Raw genomic sequence first — 23,953 nt, forward strand, 5'->3', positions numbered from 1 at the left:
AGCTGGAGGGGCCGGGTCAGAGAGGTCGAAATGTGCATGGTGACATTGGGGGAGGCGGTTTAGCCATCAGTGTGAGCAGCACACTGAGCGAGCAGGGTGTTTACATTCCATCAGAACATCAACAAGCTGATAAGGACCGCAGCAGGCACAGGAGCGAGGGAGAGAGGTTTGACATTAATGAAACAAGACGTTTTAAAATGTGTGTTAGAGGTTATTAGCAGTTGCTATGGCGGCGTGTCGCATGACAACCAGAAGAGGGGCGAGGCCGTCGTTGCTATGACGAGGATCCTATAAATCTAAGTGTTTCCGGGTGTAAGCCAGACCAAGAGCGACCAAGAACGACTGACTTTGAGACGGCTCCCTCCTCTCATCACAGAGGGGGGGGGGGGGGGGGGGGGGAGGGCAGCACGAGAAAAGTGCCACAACGACAGGCTTTGGAAAAACCACCAGGCCGCGATGACCGCCGAACGGGGGAGAGGAGAGATCATTAGAATCGACTTTTCAAGGACAATACGAATCTGATAACATCTGAGCTGAGGCTTCTGTTTATGGAATAAACAACGCTTTTCCTTGTAAGGTAGTACGCTGTCAAGTGTCGAATTCTTACGAAGGTGGTGAATCATTATAGTTGCGGATTGCATTAACGGGGATGATAGGGATTGTATCAGCCAGGGTGAAGACATCGGAGAGTTAAAACACAACGCAGACGGTCAGTGGATGGAGAGACGATAACACAAGCCAAACAGACGAAGACGTGATACTGGCTGATTGATCAGAATCCAACAACAGATTTCCAACAGCTTCATTCACAACTCACCCAGTAGAGCTGCGCAGGTGTTTCCAATCAGCCCAATCAGCCGCCACGTTGGCTGTAAAACAATCTGTCCTTCTGAAGCCTTTGATGATGTCCTAGTTTCACTCATGGCTGTAGAGCGTCGTTCTTACTTGAATGTAACAGAAATTTTTCCTTTCCAATGTCCTGTTTTCTCTTGCCCGTTACTTCACAGGTATGGTAGGGAGTGATCATAAACCTGGATGTCAACCAAATTTCTGAAACTCAACAGCAAAAAGACAGAGCTCATGGTTGTGGCCCCCAAGGCACTGCTCGGGAAGGTTGGAGATCTCCTCCTCCACGTTGACGGCTGTTCCATCTCCCAGTCTCTCGAAGTGCGTAACCTGGGCGTCACCCTTGACTCCACACTTTCATTTCACTCCCACATCAAATCCGTCACCAAGTCTGCCTTCTACCACCTCAGAAACATCTCCCGTCTCCGACCCTCACTCTCAGACTCTGTGGCTGAGACCCTGATCCACTCATTCATCACCTCCCGGTTGGACTACTGTAATGGAGTCCTGTTCGGGGTACCCAGCAAAGCCCTGGACAGGCTCCAGTATGTTCAGAACTCAGCTGCCAGGGTTCTCACTCACACCAAGCCTTGGCAGCACATCACCCCCACCCTCATCCACCTCCACTGGCTTCCAGTCAAGTTCCGCATCACCTTCAAGCTCCTGCTCCTCACCTACAAATCCCTCCATGCCCTCGCCCCCCGATACCTGTCTGATCTCCTCCACCAGTACACTCCATCCCGGAACCTACGATCCTCTGATCTGAGTCTCCTCTCCATCCCTCGCACCAGGTTACGGACTTTTGGGGACAGAGCCTTCAGCGTGGCGTCCCCTACCCTCTGGAACTCTGTCCCCCCCCCCGAAATCCGCAACGCCCCAACCCTGGACACCTTCAAATCCGCTCTAAAAACACACCTCTTCACCAAGGCTTTTCCCCATCAGTTAGTTTAGATTAGATTAGGTCCATTATCCCTTACCTTCCCTCGTCCCCCCCCTTCCCCCCCCCCCCTATTTTCCTTGCCCTATTTTTTGTCCCGATTGTGAAGCGACCTTGGGTTCTATGAAAGGTGCTATATAAATTTGATCTATTATTATTATTATTACGCAGTAGACACAGCAATGATGGATGTCCAGTCGTGATTCCGGGTTTAGGGGTGTTTATTGCTGAAGTTGCAGTGGTACATTCAATTATTGCCAGTGTGGGTTCTGTAGGAATTATATGGTATTCTATATTTATTTGGTATTTCTTTCTGCTTCTGGCTGCTGAGCTGCTGAGCTCCTGCTAAGAACGGTGTGCTCCTCACTACCCGTGTCCCAGTTGATTAATGCACCTGTGACCCTCTAAATACCTAACCAGTGCTGTCAAATCTAAAACCCGCCACCAGATGTCCAATAATAATATTACAAATAATAAATAATATCATAATGGCTCCTACAACTGTATTAAAGACCTTACAGAAGATAGTCCTGCATATGTATCTCTATATCAGTTTAATCTAGTGTGTATTTTAAACTTGATTAAAAACGAGTGTGCCTCTGTTTTTAAGTGCGGAATGCACTAAGACAGTGATTTATAAGATGTCTTTTCCTCCCTTTCTTGGAGGGTCCTCTTACATTCTCCAACTGGGTGATGTTTAAAGTATACCCAGCGTCTGACTTTATAAAGTTTTTTTTTATAACTGAAGTAAAAAAAAAAAGAAAAAAGAAAAAAAAAACAAGCTTATAACATTTAAAGACTTTTATGGCCATTGTCGACTGCTCCATATGTGCTCTGCCACACTGCTGTACTTCCACATCTTCCTCAGGTTTCTCATCATCATCATCCTCCCCTTGTGGTAACAGAAAAGTCATCGTACCACGGCTGTACGTGTGTTTAAAAAAACACCACGGATGATGATTGAGGACGATGTTTTATGGAATTTATAACATATGTAAAGGAAATTGACTTTATAAAGGATTATAACTGAAGTACCTGAACCAATTATAACGCGTTGTCTTGTATTGTCTAAAAAAAAACTGATTTCCAAACTTCCTCTTCTCCTAAGTGGCCCAGTTTTGTGCTCCCACACAGAATACAATAATTCATGACCCGTCTGTACTCAGCATTGTGGTAACAGTAACACGGCTCTCCTCTTCATTTAGAAAGTAGAAAGTATAAAAGTATTTCTACCAGGGGCTGTTTATAAAATCCTAACACTGTACGCTGATTGGTGCTGACAAGTATACTGTATTATGAAAAGAGGTGTGTTTTTGTTTAGCAGCTATGACAAACGCAAGGGCACTATAAGAGCCCTCGCCTCCAGTACAGTAGGCGTCTTTTGTCTCTCTTTTTGCCGTGTAAACTTTTAACTGGATCTGTAACCTGTCGGAATAATTGTGCATTTTTTATTGTATGACTCTATCTGCCTTTTTCAACTTTGTATTCTCCTTTTTTTGTTTGTTTAAAAAAAAAATACCATTCCTTCTCTTGATTATTATTCTACTTTTTTGGACAAAACCAACTTGAGGGGGTTCTTTCAACAAAGCTTTTCGACCACGCCCTAACCTCTCCGTCAGTGATTCAATGGGGTATTAACAGGTTCTTAATGAATCTTGGACATCGTCTGCCACTCTTCATAAGCTGGTAAGCCAACTACAAGCAGGAAGAATTACAGTGCTTTGTGTAAATATGACACTTTTACTCAGTCAGCCTCCTGTCTCTGGGAGCATGAGGCAGTGTGACCCCTTTGTTCTGGTGAAGACTGTTCTGGTAGCCTGATTACAGATTCAATTAATTGCTTGTACTGTTTATAGCCAAAGGTTATTCAGTATTCCCATGTTTTTAAATCCTCAATCAAAAGCCCATTGCATCAACTGTTTTCTACCATGGTATATGTGTGAAAAATCTATTTATCTCTAGTGAGAGTGAAATGGACGGTACTTAAAATGCTGTAATTTACTACTCAGAAAAGGAGGTTAGGGAGGGGGTAGGCACCCCGAACCTTAGCCTCTAACAGGCGGCGGTGGGGCTGCAAAGTCCAGAGGGCACATAAAATATTATCTATAAGTGCTTGGGAAGATACTGAGATACTGTCTGATGAGGTATGAATCAACATACCACCGTGGTACCGTCTAGTCGGCGTGTGTGTCGCACGTAAGTGTGGGGGCAACACGTGGTACGTGGACGACAGTTCACACCTAGCAGAAGTGCGCGGGCAATTCTGTGAACAGGCAAGGCGGGTGAAAACGGTCAATGTTTCCATACCCAAAACAAAGTGGGGTGGGGATCAGACCGTCGGTTCTTACCTGGGTGGCCAACAACCACTACGGGGTCTAGGATCGCTATCGACTGGGTCACCTGCCGGTCGGATCGCATATGGCAGTAAGGCTCAATGTACAGTCAGGCCGCTATAAGCTGAAACTGAATGAGTTAGTAAGCGAGTAGTGTTTTCTGTGATCAGAGTTCTGGGAAGGAGGAAGACTAAGGTTTGAAATGTCAGAGGTTTTGGGGCTTAATACAACAGCCCACTGTGATGACTGCCACGCCCTTACGTTTAAGGCTTTGTCTCCAGTTTTCTTCTGCTGCTGCAGGTCCTCCAGCTCCAGCTCCAGCTGCTCTTCGGCCTGCTGCAGGTCAGCCAGCTCCTGCTCCCTCCTGTCCAGGGATCGCTGCAGCTTCTGGGCCTCCAGGACCTTGGTGTGGTGCTCTCCCTGGAGCTGCGACAGCTCCACCTGCTTCTCCATCAGCAGGGTCTGGTGCTCCTCTTCCCCCTGGAAGAGAAATGGATCAAGACATTTTTTTATCATTCAGACGGAAATATATATATATATGCAGGAATGAACAATGTTGTAGCTAGGGCTGGGCGATTAATCGATATTATCAATTAATTTGAATGAATGATTTAGGACGATTTTGAAAAATGAACATTTATTTTTATTTTTTTAAGTTACCTTTTATTTTACAAAAAGTGATGTTTGGTGAAAGTTAGATTTGCACTTTATTAATCCCAATAGGGAAATTCATTCTTGTTTGATGATCAAGAGGCACCTTTTATTTCTTTTAAGTGAAGTTTGGTGAAAAAGCAAGTTATTGCACTATTAATCCCAATAGGGACATTCATCTTTGTTTGATCAAGAGTAACCTTTTATATATATATATAAATATATATATTATTTTTAATTTTTTTTGTGTGTGAAGTGAAGATTGGTGAAAGTTAGGTTTGCACTTCAATCCCAATAGGGACATTCATCTTGGTTTGATAATTTTTTTTGTGTCAAATAAAAACAAATGTTATTTGAATGATTTCCTTGGCGTTTCTAGTTTAAGAGAAAAAAAAACGATAAAAAGCGTAAATTGGAATTAAAAAATAATAATCAGGGATTTAATTTTTAGGCCATATCGCCCATCCCTAGTTGTAGCACTGCGGGGCGTCAAGCCAGCTCAAGTAAGGTGTAGAAATTGACGTTAAATTAGGACTTATTTCAATTTATTTGAAGTGGCTTGATGGCCTAACAAATTGTTCCCTTGTGCCGTCTACTGTATTTTACTAGTATGCACTCTGCTACTAAGGAAACTACCTTGCCTATAATATTACCTACTATTCTGATAAGCACTCAAGTTCGACACTGTTTGACGAACAATGTTAGCTGCCAGAGTTGTACCCTTCCTGCTGACCTTGTAAGTTGCTTTGGATAAAAGCATCAGCTAAATGACTGAATGTAAATGTAAACATGTTGACTGGAGGAAGATAGCATGGATTTCTCTTTGTTTTCTTTAACGCAATTCTCATGAATCCTTTCCGTGACCTTTGGCTGGCAAGGCAAGAGCAGAACACCTACACACACAGCGTACACTCTCCCTAAACAAAGTCTGCTGTTGACTTGCCTGGTATTTCTGCATTTGGGCTTTGTGCACCGCCTCTCGAGCTTTGACCAAAGCCTCGTCCCTGTCCTCAATCTCATGGCACAGCTCGGCGATCTGTGTAACACGACGAGACGGGTTAGTGTGAGAGCGTTACATAACGCCCCTATAAAACAGAGTGAGGGCACGGCAGATGGTGAGTTCAGATTATTTTATTGCTTTTTTAAATGTACATACATTCAGAAAACCGTGTGATGCTCGTTTTTCCCGGCTCCTCAACCGTAGATTTGTAGACAACAATATACAACGATCTTTACAAACTATACAATACAAAGTAAAAAAAATGCGGATAAATAAAATGTATTATTCTACAGTGCAAGTAGCAGCAGTGTGTGTGTGTGTAATGAGTGTGCTTGTGTGGTGTGTAAGTCACTTAAGGTGCTTTCGTGTGTATGCTCATGTGATAATTAGGAGTCTATCCGTCAGTAGTCAGTTTGCTTGGTGGAAGTAGTAGTAGTGTTCTTTTGGATGTGGACCTGAGACTGCTGTACCGTCTAACAGACGGCATGAGCACAAACGGTTCTTATGAAAGACACCATAATAGGGCTGCAACTAATGACTATTTTGGTAGTCGACTAATCTGTCGATTATTTTTTTCGATTAGTCGACTAATCGAAAAACAATTATATTAAAAAAATATATATATATATATATATATATATAATTTTTTATTATAATCTTTTTTTTCACTACCTATCTTTGTGAAAGTGGCTTCTCAGCTCTGGTCCAGCTGAAGACAGAGCAGAGGAACAGATTGGACATTGAGCATGACCTCAGAGTTGCTTTGAGACTCTTGTCAGGACCAAACAACATCCCCAGTTATCCCATTAGTTCCCCCAAACTTACTGTCGGTCTGTTATGTTAAGCTAAGAAGTCTTCAGCTGGCTGGACCAGAGCTGAGAAGCCACTTTCACAAAGATAGGTAGTGCAAAAAAAATAAAAAATTATTAATGACTAACCGACGCAACAATATCTAGTCGACTAATCGTTGCAGCCCTACACCATAACATGCTATATTTTGTTACAGTGACAAATCAAGTTACATCCTATGTATATGAAGTGAACCAGTGAAATTAAGATATCAACCTCACCTCCTTTTCTTTTTCTTTGAAGACCTGAGTGAGTCCCTGGATGGTTTTGTCTCGTTTCAGAGTGTTTTTCTTCTCAGAGCCAAGCTCACCCTCCTTCTCCTCCAACTGGCCAGACAGGGTCTGTTTCAAAAAGACAATAGACTTTAGGACTTCTTCAAACAAATGAAATATAAATTCTTCAAAGACAACTAAGCGTTTGTTCTCCGGGCACCTTGTACTGGTTCTGGGCGCCCTCCAGTGTTCTTGTCAGGTTCTCATTGGTGCTTTTAGTGTGCTTGAGTTCTTCATTCAGTTGCTTATTGGTCGACTGCAAATCACTCATCTCTCCCTGCCTCTCAGGAAAACCCTGAAACACACAAATCACATCATACTGGTTTAAAATACCATCAATAAGTGCAATCGTGTCCAAGGACACAATTGTCATCTCTAATGCCTTCATCAGAGCCCCATTCAGAGCTTTGGTCAGCTGAAGCTGTTAAAACAGAACTACCTCCACTCTGACAGGAGTGTATTCATCATCAAATTCCTCCGCAAGGTCCTGGAGGGACTTCCACCCTGCCTTTCGGAGGCTGGGCCAGGCCGCAGGGTTTAGGTGACCCGGAGGCAGGCGGCCGGTCCGCTGGAGCAGAGGGATGCGGCTCGGTGGAAGAACACGGGCTGGCCGCTCTGAGATGCACCGCAGCAGGTGGACCAGGTCGGAGATCACAGAGGGCTGACCTGGGGAGCTGGGGAGCAGGGCTCTGGCCCGGGACGTCCCTACTGGCTCCTTGGAAACACGGCCTCTAGAAGTGACAACCTTGGGCTTAGGCGGCGGTTCTGGGTGTGTGTCAGAGGGAAAGTCTCGATTGAGGGACTGCAAGGAGGTGGAGCGGCATTTGAACCCTGGGATGCTTGAGGGGGTGCCTTTGCGGTGGACTAGGTCAAAGTACATACTCCGGGAGTGTTGGCGTACTGACGGGAGCCCGAGGCTCTTCATAGGGCCTTCCAGCCCTGTTCCTGCTGATCCAAGCCTAGGCCTCCTGAAGTCTGAGCGCCCTGGGAATGGACCTTTACCTCCAATCCGATCCAGACTCGCACACCTCCTCATTTGACTCACCACATGGCCACGCCCACCCTCCCTCGGCTGCCGTCCTTCTGAGGCAAGCGCACCTCTTGCCTTCTCCTCAGGGCTGGCCCTTCCACAGGACCTGGGGGTGGTCTTGGCGCAAGTACTGTCCCCATGACCCTTCTCTGTCGCTTGGTTGTTCTTATTGTAGATGTGAACGGTGCACTGGGTCAGATGTTCCTTCTCCGCCTTAAGCGCCTGGACCTTGGCGTTTTGTTCGTCCTGCAGTCTGCCGATGGTAACGTCACAGAGCATGACCCTCTCCAGCTGGAAGACACACTTCCCACAGAGGAATTCGCCATGTCCGTCGCGAGTCACCTCCCTGCCCAGCACGTGAGACAGGATGACCTGCAGTTTCCTCCTCCCCGTCGCGCTGAAGATCCAGCGGCACTGACTGCCCACCAGACGGACCCCACACACACGACATGGGTCTTTCATGGTGCCTTAGATCCAGAGGTGGAAGGCTGAAAGTCCAATACGCTCGTCTCAGAATGGCTCCAAAGATCCTCGCACACTCGTGCAAACAGTCTGCTGTCCTGTGATGGTCGTCAGCCTGCCAGCCATAGCATGTCCATCATTTTCTCTCCCACCATCAGCGAGGCAGTACAGAGGAGAATGACTGAGCTCTCCCTGGTAAGAGCAGAGAAAGGGTAATCCCTAAGCCTCTAATAATCCTCACCCCCGCCGCTATTCTACTCCTACGCATTCAATCAGACTAAATCAGCCACCGTTAATCCCCACAGACCAACCCAGGAAACACTCGGCCTGGATGTCCCGACGAGGAAGTCAGGTACTGGGATCAGCCTCATACAGGTGTCTCTCTGGGGGTGCTGCACCTGGTGGATGCCATGATTGTAGTAATAAACAACAACAACGTATTTTGTATTATATGTAGTCTATGCCGTATTTTATATTATCAAGGTCCCTTTCCCCTTTACATATAACATTGTACATATTGTCTGAGCAAAACGAGTACAAAAGCAAATAAAAGGTGGAAATTAAGTGGGAATTTGAATGTGGGGAAAATTAAGTCAGATTAGTAGATACCCAAAAAAGGGTGCCATCACGACCCAGATCTCCTGGTACCGCAATACCTCAGGTTATCCACAAGTCAAATACTGAACAGCTAAAGTCCTGATTCTTGCAAATAGGTGACAACATGGAAGTGAAAATCCCCCCCCCCTCCAAAATATCCTGCCAGACTTATAGACTACAGCAGGGGTAGGCAACCCTAGGCACGCATGCCCGCATAGGCAGAAGTCCACCATTGGCACAGGGGGCAGCATAAAAAAAATTAAACTTTTTTTTTAATTTATTTATTTTTTACTTCGCCTTGAAATATTATAGTGAAATATTTTGCACTGTTGTCGCATTTATCTTGTTGAAATCCTCCCACAGGTTCTTTTTTGTAAGTCGACTTTTGCACACCCCTATGACAGCTATACATGGTGCTCAGCTGTCAGCAGTCAGCTGGCCTCCCGCGCCCGCGCACAGTTCCCAGGTAATCACACAGTGCTGCGGTTGCATTCTGTACGTGCCGTCTTTCATGATGGCAACCCCGCTAAGAAAGTTAAAGCAAAGGAAATTCGGGCATTCCAGCCCTCGTGGACAGACGACTACAGGTTTGTGTGTCAGAAGGACCGTGCTGTGTGTACTTTATGTTTAGAAAATGTAGTTTGCAGAACGTTAGGTGTGAAACGCCATTTTGAGACGAAGCATCAAAAAAGTTAAGGCAGAATCGATTAAACGTGCCGTGGCCAGGTATGGAAAGCAAGCCAGCACCCTCAAAGTGTTCATGACTGCTAAAAACCACGCAACTGAAGCAAGCTATCGCATTGCTCATTGCATTGCGAAATGTGGAAAGCCATTCACTGATGGCGAGTATATCAAGGAGGCTTTTCTCTGTAGCTCTGTTTTGTTTGAAGGCTTGCCAAACAAAGAGACAATCAAATCAAGGATAAAAGATATCCCCATGTCAGCTTGAAGTGTCGAGCGACGCATCAACGAAATGTCAGAAAATATCAGAGAACAGCAAACAGCTGGATTAAAAGATGCTCCGGTGTGCAGCTTAGTGACCAACTACAGCCCCCAGATAACGGAGCTCAGTAAAGCATCAATAATATTAATAATATTGTTAATAATAACAATAACAATAATGATGTAATAATGTAAAAATTATCATAAAAAATACCTGATTATGAGAAAAAAATATTACGATACATGGAATATTGTTGATATGGCACAGGCACACTAGTTACAACTATATTTCAAACTGGCACTTCATGTCAAAAAGGTTGCTGACCCCTGGACTACAGGATTGTTCTCAACTTCCCTGGTGATGTTCTGCTTACATCCAGTCACCAAGCTTCCCAAGGAGAAGGGAGATGCCCATGAGTCCACATAGGAGACACTCCCAGATTGAACGCACATGACATGCCCAATTGTAAAAATTAAAATCTTAAAATAAAAAAAATAAGTTAAAAGGCATGCCAAGGCTGCTCATGTCAGTGGGTACCTGTAGTGTCTTAATTTTCTCCCTGGGCTGCTTGCCCTGCCAGATAAAGCTGTAAAACATCCTCTCCATGACTAAAGCAGCCTTCCTAGAGGGGGGGGGGGGCATTCATTTTAATTAAACTGATCCAGCCCTTAAAAGAAAGGGGATGCCAACATTCTATATGTTTAACTCAGATTTACTCAAATGTATTTTGTATCCTGATATATGGCTAAACTCAATTACTAATAGAGTTGTTGGAATAGATACGCCGGGGGATGACAAAAACAAAAGGACACCATCTGCATAGGGTTCTTTTATGCAGAGTGCCTCCTACTGTACTTCCCTTAACTCATTCTGCACCAATCACGGAAAAAGTTGGGTTAACTCGCGAACCGGTAGGCCTGCCACGATAACACATTTTGCTGGGCGATTAATTGCCCCCGAAAATATCGCGATAAGCGATATTATTGCGACCGGTTAGAGAATTTTTTTGAGAAATTTATTTCCCAAAACTTTTATTTTGAAGCCCACCGCTCCGTCTTTTCCGGTTTAAGACTTTTATTTTGAAGCCCACCGACCGGACCGGAAGTATTGTTGTGATTATCCTAGACGACAACTTGTCTCGTCCGGTTGTGTTTTTTAGTTTTAACGTTAGCTACTAACGTTAGATGCAGCTACTACAGGCAATCAACGATGAGGAGGAAGCGTCAAAGCAGTATATAATAGAATAGCTGTGGTGCGTAGGCACTGCAGCACGACTCGAAAACGACCCGTTATAATAAATTAATTCATGTTTAACTTGTCCCCGTCTCCAGTGCTTTGACTAGCCCCACCCGTTCATTGTAAACAATGATGCATGTAATTGTATTAACGTTATTCTGTGTTATTCTAACGTTACACTACAAATAACGCTACTTGGTTAAAAGGAGCAACACTATTGAGAAATGTATTAAGCTATATGTGGCGTTGCTACTGCCCCACGGAGCTCCCGTGCAGTGCTCTGTAGTAACGCCAGCGGCCAACCCACACGGAGAGAGACTGCAAGGGGCACTGGTTCCGCCTCATTAAAACAAACGCGCAAATAGCAATTAATCGCGCCCGTCAAAATCATTGCATTCATTTTAATTATCGCGGCAATTAATCGATTTATTGCTTATCGCGGCAGGCCTACGAACCGGTCAGTGCCAATCACGAGAAAAGTCAGGTTTTAATCGTTATTTCTTTTATTAGCTATATCCATTCATTTTTCATCCACCCAGCCTGATGTTATCATTGGGAATGGGTCTGAGCTCGCAAAAGGGCAAATACCGCCGCCTACGCCTTCCAGCCGGTATTGCACTCCATTAGAAATGGTGTAGTTTCTTTTCTGGGCCTATCTGAGCCGTGCAGGCGGGGTTTAAATACTCCGGCAGGACTAGCGTTTACATTACAATGTTGCATCTGCGATGCTGCCCCCCCCCCCCCCCCCCCCTTCATATGCAATGCCGGACACTGTGGGACGGACCTCCATGAGCAGTATTTGGAATGGCGATCAGATAATCCATCACGCTCAACATAGGGGCCCCCCAGGGCTGTGTCCTGAGCCCCCTCCTCTACTCCCTGTACACACATGACTGCGTGGCACAGCGGAACAACAACACAATCATCAAATTTGCTGATGACACAGTAGTGGTGGGCCTGATCTCTGCCAACGACGAGAGGGCCTACCTGGAAGAGGTAGAGAATCTGTCGCAGTGGTGTCAGGAGAACTGCCTCTCCCTGAACGTCAGCAAAACAAAAGAGATGATTGTGGACTTCAGGAGGTCGGGGGTCAAGGACTACAGCCTAGGCCTGGGCGGTATCGTTTTTTTTCACACCGTCATACCTTGATGACCTAATACCCCGGTATACGGTATATGACGGTATGACTTTCATTTTCATCAGCGGGGGCGCAGCTAACAATATACTCGTTATTATCACCATACATAACGCTTGCTTATATTGAAACACGTTGAGATTAGGGCCGTTCTTTCAACCTGAAAGTGCACTTTCTTCAACCTCGAGGTAAACAAATCACAGAAGGGAGCCACTGCCACCTGCCGGCACCATCCAGGTATCGACGTGAGCTAACGGTAGCTAGTTAGCCCGGCCGGCAGCCCGGCACCATCGTATCAACGTGAGCCAGTTGCATTAGGATTAAAAAATGTCAACACTCACTCACCCCGTTTTATATTACATTCCCAAAGAAGTGCCTCCGTCTCTCGTATACTCGTTGTGCTGGATGAAGTCACTGGCGAGTCGACTCGTGGCGCGAGGGTTTTGCTTAAATCCGAACAGACTCCAGTCCTTTAATTGTCCAAATGCGACAGTGTGTGCAAGTTTAGCTCTTGTTTGACAAAACGTTAGCCATCTGTGGTCAGGGAGCTCATCGTGGGCAGGAGTGACGGTGGTTAACTTCGAAGCTTCATCGTTCAATGGTAACATATTATTATTATTGCTTAAGCTTTAGCAGCTGCTCAGAGATAGAGGAAATGCATACAGGTTAGTGTATGCTCAGCTCAGCTCTGTGCGGGGAAATACGGACCGCCTCCCCTGCCCTCTGCTGGCCGTGCTGTGTGTGTGTGTGCACGCACTTCAACCAACTCGAAAGTTAACTCCGTTTCACTAATGGAAACCGAAACCCAATGCCGTCCCTGTATAAACTCCGTTTCAGTGGAAATAGAAACTTAAAACCAACTGTGATTTTGACGGTATTGATTTTCAATACCGTCGGTAGGGATGGGTACCGAATTCGGTACTTTTGAGGTACCGAACCGAAACACGTCGGTACTACCGAGTATCGAATCAAGTGAGAAACCGAGAGAAAAAAAAAAAAAAAAAAAAAAAAAATTAATTTTTTTCCCTTTTTTAATTTTTTTTCCTTTTTTCTTTTCATGTCAACGTTCACACGCACAATATATGCTTACCTAGGATTTGACTTGATTCAACAACAAAGCAGTCGGAGCAATGACAAGCCGAAAACTGTCGAAATTGTAGTTATTTGAAGTTTGGATTTTTTTTTTACGACTGAGGTAGGTAAATTAAATTTCGACAGTTTTCGGCTTGTCATTGCTCCGACTGCTTTGTTGTTGAATCAAGTCAAATCCTAGGTAAGCATATATTGTGCGTGTGAACGTTGACATGAAAAGAAAAAAGTAAATTTTTTTTTTTTTTTTTTTTTTAGTACCGAAAAAAGGTACCGTTGGGTACCGGTATCGATTCACAGGTACCGGTACCGGTATCGGTTCAAATGTGAAAGGTACCCATCCCTAACCGTCGGTATTTCTAAATACCCCGGTATACCGTAATACCGTCATACCGCCCAAGCCTACTACAGCCCCCTCAGCATCGACGGGGCACCGGTTGAGAGAGTGAACAGTTTCAAGTACCTCGGAGCCCACATATCCGAGGACTTGACATGGACCACACACATTGACAGTGTTGTGAAGAAGGCACGACAACGCCTCTACTTCCTCAGGCGCCTAAGGAAGTTCCAAGTCAGTCAGAAGATCCTTAGGAACTTCTACTCATGTACAATAGAGAGCATCCTGACTGGCAACATCACCTCCTGGTTTGGGAATAGCACTGCACAAGACCGTAGCAGACTACAAAGAGTGACACGTTCAGCCGAACGCACAATTGGAGGGGGGCTTCCCACCCTCCAGAACATTTACAACAAGCGGTGCAGGGGGAAGGCTAAGAGAATCATCAAGGACTCCAGCCACCCGAACAACTGCCTCTTTGAACTGCTGCGGTCAGGCAAGCGATACCGGAGTCTTAAGGCGAGCACAGAAAGACTCAGAAGAAGCTTCTATCCCCAGGCCATCAGGCTGCTAAACGAACAATAAACACTATGCAACAACCAAATGCACACAGCACACACACCCACACGCACTTGAACAAACAACACACTGCAGCACCCACTCTCCACACTTTAGATCACACAAACACACTTTATATTTATTGATAAAGGATTTGCACTACAACTCGTACACCTACTGTAAATTGTACCTAAATTGCACCTCATCTTATTTCTGCCTTGCACTATATAGTATTGTATATTAGTACACTGCATACATAGTATTGTATATTATATGGTAACTCAGTTACGTCTATTCTGCATCGAACATTGTACATATGTCTATACTGAACACTGTGACCTCATTTTTTTTACTTCTAATTTACATGCTATACTATGTTATTTTATTTCATACTTATCTTGTCTTGCACAGTCTCTGGAGCATAACAGTAAGAAGCATTTTGTATAAAAGTATTCTGTACTTCTGTATGACAACTATTAAAGAAACTTGAACTTGAAACTTGAATAATTGGATTATTTCTTTTGCATTACATCAGAGACCAGGTAAGGACTCTATATATCCAATCTTGCGTTGATCTGATATTTCTTTCTACTGCGATCTGTGTGGACTGTGTGTGGCTGTTTACCGTTGGGTGCAGGAGGTGGGGGGGGGGGGGGGGGGGGAGCGCCGCGCTACGAAGGCCATTTCATGTATGCACGAGGAGACATAATGATAATCTAGCGTTGCTTTCAGGAAGATTCGATAATCAGGCGAAAAATGTGTATTCCACTAAAATGCTATTATCGCGTCTTTTCCTGGGATTACTAAGAATCACCAAAACTATACTCATATTCAAAACGGTATAAAACGGGTGTATTAGACCCATAGCTATAATATAAGATATATTTTAAGCACTCGCAAATGTCGCAGTCTCCCCATTGATTAAAGCGATGGCGCTCTAGCGCCCCGACCCCTGGCGCTGATTGAGTTAACATCCTTGTGAATAATAGGCCCCGCCAGTGGCGCCATTGAAATTGCAAAGAGTAGAGGACCAAGTGGGCAGCCCTGTCTTGTGCCTCTAGTGAGAGGGAACAGCTCTGATTGTAAGCCATTGGAAATAACACTGGCCAAAGGAGTGGTAAATTGTTTGTATTCAGTCCAACTAAGAAAGTTGCCCCCAGCCAGGCCAAACCCTTTATTTCTTTTGATCCACTTTTTCTCCTCTTTTTTTCTATTTGTCTCCCATCCCAATTTCGCTGTGCCAATTCTCCCCTCCCCTGTCTTGAACGTTGCTCGCATATGCCCCCCACTGGTCGGTTGTAGGGAGGATAGAAGCCTTGCATCACGTGTCTCCTCCGATACATTGTGGAGGCAGCCTGTCACATCTTTTCACCTGCCAGCGCGGACTCTTATTGGCGAGGTGTAACGTGTGGGAGGCTCACGCGACCCCGCCTTTTCCTGTCTCTGCTGTGCAGGCGTCCCCCAACCGACCTGTAGGAGTCGCTGTCCACAACGTCCAGATTACCACCCATCGACTTCCACCCGCTAACTCTGCCAATTGAGTTAGTATGACGGCCGGCCCAAGCCGGAGGCAACGCCGACAGCCGGATTCGAACCCGGTGTCTCTTGCGTTGGTGACAAGCGCAATGTCCGCTGCACCACCCAGCCGCCTCGACCAGGCCAAACCCTTTCAAACCACCATTCAAACCAATCGAAAGCCTTCTCAGCAGCCAACGACACGGCAAGTGTCCTGCAACCAAAGTCGCCAGACCAAACTCACATATTGAATCACATGTAAAAGCTGTCTGATGTTGGATGCTGAGAAGCAGTCCCGAATAAATCCTGTCCTTTGCCCCTTCACCTCAAATAGATCCGCTATCAGCTCTATCTTTAATCTTTCAAAAATGTTCAGTTGCTATCGCTATCAGCTCTATCTTTAATCTTTCAAAATGTTCAGTTGGTATCGCATGCACTTATCTGTGTTTCACTACACACATGAGTGCATGCCTACCAACTGTTCACCTGTTTTATTGCAACACTACCATCACCGACATCTAAGAAGGGAGATCCCCCCTTGAACGGCCCTTCTAAGGTTTCTCTCCTCCACATTGCCTGTGGTGCATTTTTTCCTATTGCTAGGTTTTAGTGAGTTTTTCCTTACCTTCGCATGGTGTATGTCCGAGAGTGTTGCATTTATTTATTTTGCATTTATTTTAAGTTTTTTGGACTTTATGGTGTTCTTGTTTTGTTCTTGACTTATTGTGATGTTTCTTCTCGACTTGTTTAAAGAAGACGTGTCCGGCCCATGGGGACATTAACATGTGTTGTCGGGCCTTACAAATAAATTTGATTCGATTTGATTTGATAAGATCACAGTCACATCCTCTCTGATCCCTTATGCCCGTCTATTGGCCTTCCCCCTTGCCTTCACTTTTAGGACCTAAAATGTATGCACATACTGCACAACTGTCAGTCTGATGGAGCCCTAATAATAAACATCGCACCAAGTTTAAGACCAGACCATGGGGCACCACCGCCGCCACAAATCCCCTAAAAAAACATGAGGGAAAGACTGACCTCTGACTACTAATCTAACAGACAGACCGTTCCAATAGATTTTTTTAGTTTTTCAAATGGAGAGAGATTGCCATAAATAGCTCTCAGAGGAATTGTACCCTTGCCAGCTTGGTAATCCAATATTACTATCCTGGGTCAGTAAGGCAGGCTGAGGGGTATGGACACTGCTCTGCTCAAGATTTTCATGATAACTATAATCAATCAACAAGAAGTTTCCTCAGCCTGGGTACTTAAAAGACCTTCTAGAATCCTCTATGAAACAAGCACAATATGACGGATTACTAACTAGCTTAGAAGTGTTGTCAAATACAGTGTGACTTGAAGGACAACACTTTTTCCATTCCCACCCATGACACTCTGAATATCTATGATGAGTCTATTTGATGACTTAAGAGGCTATATCTATCAATCAATCAGTGCTGAAAACACATATAGCTGGTTGAGAGGATATGAATGGTGAGAGAAGCCTTTCCAGTCAAATTCTCCAGGCCAGGGCTAGAAAGACTTCATTTTGAAGGATTACGGTCAAGAGATTACCCTGAAGGTTAGCTGCATCATGCCGTCAGGTAAAACAAGCGACGATCAAGCTGAACACACCGCCCAGCAGTCTACCAGCCACACTAAGCCTCCACAGTGAGTTGTCTACCAGCCTCCACAGCGAGTTAGAAACTTCCCCACCGTGTCCCTGGGGTAGAATTCCATGACTTTTAAATTGAGTTTCCATGACTGTTGAAGCACTTCAATGACAGTGACTGTTAATGTGGTTTTTCAGCTCAGGCAAACAAGGGATCATACATCTAAAATGGATAAACAGGTTTCCACTTGGGCTGCCCCCCTCTTAGTCAATTACTTACTTTGTACATCCATTCGTTGTTTTTTATGCTTTTTCCCATGCTGTATGGGTTATTTCCTGAAACATTACAAGCAGATGTCTGGTACACTCTAGATTTGTAGAGGTCATCCTGCATGATTGTTTGTGGGAGGCACAATTTTAGATTTGCAGACAGTGTTGCCAGATAATTATTGTATTTGTAAACACATTTTGTCCTCTGTATGCCCATTTGTTCTATTGGTTATGATTTACAAACAATAACTAGTCAAATTCCACGTCTATTAGTCACCTAAGAATTCCTTTGGTTGAGAACAGCCCTAGTTTCCTGCTACAGGTGGTCTTCCTGTGAAGAAGTGTCTCATGGAGGAAGTTCGTCGTCGACGAGACAAGACAGTCCTGACTGCTCTGAACTCACTTTCCCCCCCCAAGGCAGAAATGACGTCAGCTACTCACGGTCAAACAAACTTTTGACTTCACTTCAAAGCCCACAGCCTCCCGTAAAAAACAAAAACAGAACACACACAGAGAGCAAACAAAGCACATGAAAATAAGACCTTAATAGAATGCATACGGAGAATAAAGAGGCAACCTATAAAACATGCCACAGTGCATTTCCTCAGCGTCAGGAAATCACCATAACACCATCCTCCCAGTGACAGACAGTGGTCGCTTTGTGCCTCACGAGTGAAGGGATAGCCTCTGTGTGTGTGTGTGTGTGTGTGAGTGTGTGTGTGTGCGTGCGTGTGTGCGTGTGTGTATGAGTGACTAAACACATTAACGCAGGGGACAGTTGAGTGTAGCTTATGGTTTGAGGCACAACCATGACCTGTCACAGAATAAAAGCAATGACATAACAAAGCCCCCTCGCGGGGCGGCACTAAAGACAACAGAAAAGGCTCTAGAGAAACACGGATGCAAGTGGAGTACGACCAAACAGAAGGACTCCTAGAGGTCAGCGAGAACGTCAGTGTGCATCAGTCACATTGTGACACACCACCACAAAGCCACAGTGAGTAGGAACTCCAGACAAAACCAACCTGATGGTCCCTTTGTGTCTTGTCCTTCTCTCGGCCAAGCTCATCCCTCAGGGCCTGCGGGGAACAAACACAGACGTTAGAATAAAAACCAGGGAGATTTTGTCTGTCCTAGGTCTGGCCGGCACATGGCGCCAACCTTTCTCTGCGGTGTTGGTGCATGGTAATAATAGAGAGCACTTCCTTTACTTCCATCGGAACCCCCTTGGGTCTGTATTCATTTGCAGGGGGGAAAAACGCAACCAAAGAGAAGAAAGATAACTCCCAGATTTAACCCACCAATTAACTGAAGGAGTTATACCTGGAGTTCCTGATCTTTCTGGCCAACGAGAGTGGAGAGTTGTCTGACGTGGTCAGCGGTTGGCTGGTCTGTCCCCTGGTCCCTGTTTTTCCTCTGTAGCTGCTCAATGATACTGGAGGAAGAGGAAGCAGGGACACACATGCGTACGATTATAATACATTTCATTCGAATTTCAGAAAAGTGTTCTTTTATCATGGTATATGATACACCATGATCAAAACGAGTGATACCTAGGGATGCCCCCCGGACCCCGGTTCTAAACGGGAACCGGTACTGAATTAGAAAAAACCGGAGTATTAATAAGCTCCGACGTTATCGGTACTGCTATCGATACTCGAGAAAGTATTATTATTATTATGAGGTTTTTTTTCCAGGAATTTAAACGTTGCAAACTATCTCTCCTCTCTCTGTCTCTGCACGAGAAGCGAGCCGCAGCAAGCCATTACACACACTTGTCGCGAGCCGCTCACACTCACACATACACGGGTAGGGACTGGAGGTGCCTGTCCGTGGCTAGCTACGTTAGCTACGGAGCTAATAGTCACTTTCAGTGTTGCTGGATGGTACACTCTAACGTTAACGTTATGCCGAGTTCATACTACACTACACGTATGAACTCGACATAGCGTTAACGTTACTCCGTTTCCATGAAGTGTTTAATTAGCAGCAATCTGTTGTTGAAAATTTAACGTTAACGTGGCTAGCTACGTTAGCTACGGAGCTAATATAGTGTACCATCCAGCAACAACGTTAACGTTATGCCGACTCGCCGAGTTCATACTACACTACACTTATGAACTCGACATAGCGATAACGTTAATCCGTTTCCATGAAGTGTTTAATTAGCAGCAATCTGTTCTGTTGTTGAACATTTAACGTTAACGTGGCTAGCTACGTTAGCTACGGAGCTAATAGAGTGTACCATCCAGCAACACTGAAACTGACTAACGTTAACGTTATGCCGACTCGCCGAGTTCATACTACACTACACGTATGAACTCGACATAGCGTTAACGTTACTCCGTTTCCATGAAGTGTTTAATTAGCAACAATCTGTTCCGTTGTTGAAAATTTAACGTTAAGGTAGGTATCCGATGCACTTCCGGCGTGGACAGGAAAACGTCGTGAAATCGCTGTAGTCATTTTGTAGTCTTATTAACTAAAAGATTTTAACAAAATAAAAAGCAGCAGCACTATTGCATAACTGAGTCATGTTTGCTATGTATTTCTTTCTTTAGGGGAGTAGGACATTTGTTTCACAGTTTTAGCATGATGTTTTATAGATGGCCAGGTTAAACACAGGTTTTTGTTTTTTAAGAGGGGGGGGTTTGATTTGATTGAAGTTTATTTCAAATATGCAACACAACAAACAAATATCAAGTACAGATATTAAGCCGTTCAAATAATAATTTATAATTATTTTTTAAATTTAAATATATTTAAATAATAATCTAAAAGAACCGATAAGAGTATCGATAAAGTACCGAACCGTTAAGCAGTATCGATAAGAGTAGTAGTATCGATAAAATCCTAACGATACCCATCCCTAGTGATACCACATGAGGTGGGTGCGTTAAGTAGCTGAGCGCTCACGGCGAGAATGCTTATCGTGAGTGTTGAGCACATTTTTTTATCATTTAACGTTCTGCTCTATCTGAGCAAGTGCCTTTAATGACCCATCCGCATTGTGAATTGAGCAACCTGGAGTTACGATGCCAATTTTAAGATCATGGTGATCAACAAAGCAGTCATCAAACAACTGTTGAGCAGCCAAGAAACATGTTACAGAGTGTAATGTTAGAAGACATTAAATACTTTTTCTTTGCGTTTTATTGTGATTATTTTCAAAAATATATATTTTCTTCAGAAATACAAGATTTGGTCGTAAAAGAAAAAAGAGGGTTGTCTTATAATCAGGGTTGTCTTATAATCGGACCGATACGGTATATCAATATCAATGTGATTGTATCTGCGTGTCAGATTTTTGTAAGGTTAATATTTTTGTCCCTATTGCCACATCATCAGTTATAATATCTTCTGCATTTCTACCTGTCTTTCTCCTGCAGTGCCTGCTGCAGGTCGTGGGCTTCTCTGGAGACAGGAAGAGGGCCGAGTGTGCTGGACAGGTGCAACGCCAGGAGCTGCTTCTCGATGTCAATGTTCCTCAGCTTCTCCTGCTCTGCGATGACCGCCATCTTATCCACCTCCTCCTCCGCTGCACGCAGATCCTAACATGGAGGAGCAGAGAAACACTGAGACCGAAGTACTATAGCACAGTTGTTTTGGCTCCACCACAAGCATCCAAAGTGCCTAGTGGATTCAAAATGTCAAGTAAATTTCATTCCTTAGAAGAAGTACGCACAAAAAGCTTTTAGAAAAGAAGGACTGGTTGAAGACAGTCCTTTCTGCCAAAGTGGATAGTATGATTAACCAGACTCATCAACCACAGCCCAGACTTACCAGCATGTTCCTGACGGTAGCTTCAAGCCCTAAGCAATGCAATTATGTTTTCATATTTCCCAAAGAAAACTGGGACTCAAGGGGATCGGTGGGAGTTCATTAAGTGTCAGTTTACCTGCTCCAGGTCAGCTATCTTCTTGCTAAGTGCGTCTCGTAGTGCGTTCATCTCTCTCTGCGCCTTCTCTCTGAAACGCTGGAAGTCTCCGGATTCTCGGCCTGCAAAACTATCCAGAGCTCTCCTGACAACAGGAATGAGAGAGAGACGGTTAGTTTCCTGACAACAGGAATGAGAGAGAGAGAGAGAGAGAGAGAGAGACTGTTACTGGCTCTATCGGTGCAAATACATTGCAGGGAAATTCCCGTCGCCAGTGAGTGGTGAGCCAATATTGTTGGACTGTATTGCCGAGTATAAAAAAGGGCTGGGTATTAAAAAATGAAAATACCCATCCATCAAAGTATGGACCAAATCACATTGATTCTATCTGGTAGGGATGGAGCGGTTTGTGTAAAAAAGAAAATCCAAACCGTTCGGTTTGACCACCACGGTTTGGGGCCCCATTGGTTTACTTTGGTACTGCGTGGAACTCTTAGCTGTAGTCTAATGCATCAATCCTGTGGTTTACTTTGGTACTGTATGGAACTCTTAGCTGTAGTCTAATGCATCAATCCTGTGGTTTACTTTGGTACTGTGTGGAACCCTTAGCTGTAGCCGCCTAATGCATCACTCCTGTGGTTTACTTTGGTACTGTGTGGAACCCTTAGCTGTAGCCTAATGCATCACTCCTGGAGTGTGTATGGAGTGCTTTTGTAACTGGCCTTTGACTATTTCTATTTACAGTCATACAACACTAAGAATAAGGCATACTAAGTTCAGTTAACATTAGTAATTCATGCCTGCTGCATTTAAATCCTAAACTAAGGACCTTTTAGTTTGTCCAGGCAAGGTGCTGAGTGCAGCTGTGTCAGTCAGTTTGTCTTGGAAAAGACTAATTTATTTATTTTTACCAAATACAATTTGAATTAGCAAAGGAATTGTATGTCCCTGGCCCCTGCTGAACCATACTGAACCAAAAACGGTGACCCCAAACCTGTGAAATAAACCGAACCGTAGTTTTTGTGAACCGTTCCACCCCTATCTGGCACTGATTTGACCTACAAATTTTTTATAATTTAATATTCTGTAAAAGCCTAGTTATTACATCTAACATATAATAAAGTTATGAGCTGTAATGCACTCAATACTGCAGCACTCAAGTTTCAGCACTGTTTGATCATTGTTACTCAGCTGAAAGAGTTTTACCCTTCCTGCCGACTTGTCGTACAGAACTTGTAAGTCGCTTTGGATAAAAGCGTTCAGCTAAATGACAAAAATGTAAATGTAAATGTAGTGCTTTATAGTTAACAGTTGGCCTAAAAACATAACGTAGACTATAAGGTTTTCAGTCACACAATATAAAACAGCATCGTTGTGTTCAAACATTGCCCAGCCTCACTCGTGTATAAAATAATACCAAACGTGTTTATATTAAAGGAAAACTCCAACATTTTGGGAAATTAGCTAATAAGCTAATTTCCCAAAATGTTGGAGTTTTCCTTTAAGCAATGTTATTTAGACACTGCTATTTCCTCTGACAGGGTGAGGTTGCATCAGGGCAGAGTGACTCACGATGCAGACACCAGCAGTTCTTGTTTCGCTGCCAGATCTCTCTTCATGGACCCCAGCTCCACCTTCAGCTCGATGTTCTGAGGAGAGACCACATCACTCAGTCAGCAGATACAGTAGCTGAAGCTGCTGGACATATAACCAAAGCAGTGGCTTTTACTCCACTACATTTCAAAGGAAATATTGTACTTTTTATTCCACTACATTTATCTGAACCCATCACACATCCCATTGCCATGCTGTCCAATGTGATGAACATCAACTGGATTATCTAACATGTTCCATACATAAGCATACATCATATCAATAACGATCCTCTGGAAAAGTATCATATGTCACAACTTTTGTTTCCATATCGCCCCAACCTAATATGTAATATACCAAGTGTGTCTCAGAAATGCTAAATGGTCCAATATGTTGCACAGGTTCTAGAGGGCCTCCCATTTGTTGCGCAGGGATAGCTGTATATGTGCACCAACTTTGATGTCTATCTTAGGGTGCTTTCACACCAGAGCTGTTTGGTCCGGACTATCAGACCAGAGTTCGTTTTCTCGGATAGTCCGCTTTTTTTGGGGTGGTGTGAATGCTCAGTCGAACTCTGGTGTAGAGCTGCCGCGGTATTGATGTTTTCCTTACCGCACAAATTTGCAAAATATTTCCTACCGCCGCGGTTATTACCACACACACACACAAAAAAATAATAATTTGAATGCATTTTCTTTTGTAGTCTACTCTTTATAGCATATAGCTTGCCTCTAGTCTAAATGTCTATCTTTAGAGGATGACTTTGCAGCATGAATATTGTTTGGGATTCGACATGCACGCATTCGCT

The 23,953-nt window shown here is 44.2% G+C and overlaps 1 protein-coding gene across 6 annotated transcripts in view; it reads right to left on the reverse strand.

Annotated features, from left to right (window-relative positions):
• The window catches only part of cdk5rap2 (CDK5 regulatory subunit associated protein 2), a 97,169-nt gene that overhangs the window by 57,341 nt on the left and 15,875 nt on the right, over positions 1-23,953 (reverse strand). For all 6 annotated transcript variants that reach the window (XM_084325257.1, XM_084325255.1, XM_084325256.1 and 3 more), the window contains exons 5-13: positions 23,125-23,201; positions 21,574-21,697; positions 21,048-21,226; positions 18,999-19,110; positions 18,701-18,754; positions 7,049-7,183; positions 6,838-6,957; positions 5,711-5,803; positions 4,378-4,596 (exon numbers count right to left, since the gene is read on the reverse strand). In XM_084325257.1, coding sequence (XP_084181383.1) covers positions 4,378-4,596; positions 5,711-5,803; positions 6,838-6,957; positions 7,049-7,183; positions 18,701-18,754; positions 18,999-19,110; positions 21,048-21,226; positions 21,574-21,697; positions 23,125-23,201 — 1,113 coding nt within the window. The remainder of the gene's footprint in view (positions 1-4,377; positions 4,597-5,710; positions 5,804-6,837; positions 6,958-7,048; positions 7,184-18,700; positions 18,755-18,998; positions 19,111-21,047; positions 21,227-21,573; positions 21,698-23,124; positions 23,202-23,953) is intronic.

The sequence above is a fragment of the Notolepis coatsorum genome (genome assembly GCF_963971535.1).
Source record: "Notolepis coatsorum genome assembly, chromosome: 11".
Lineage (NCBI taxonomy): Eukaryota > Metazoa > Chordata > Actinopteri > Aulopiformes > Paralepididae > Notolepis > Notolepis coatsorum.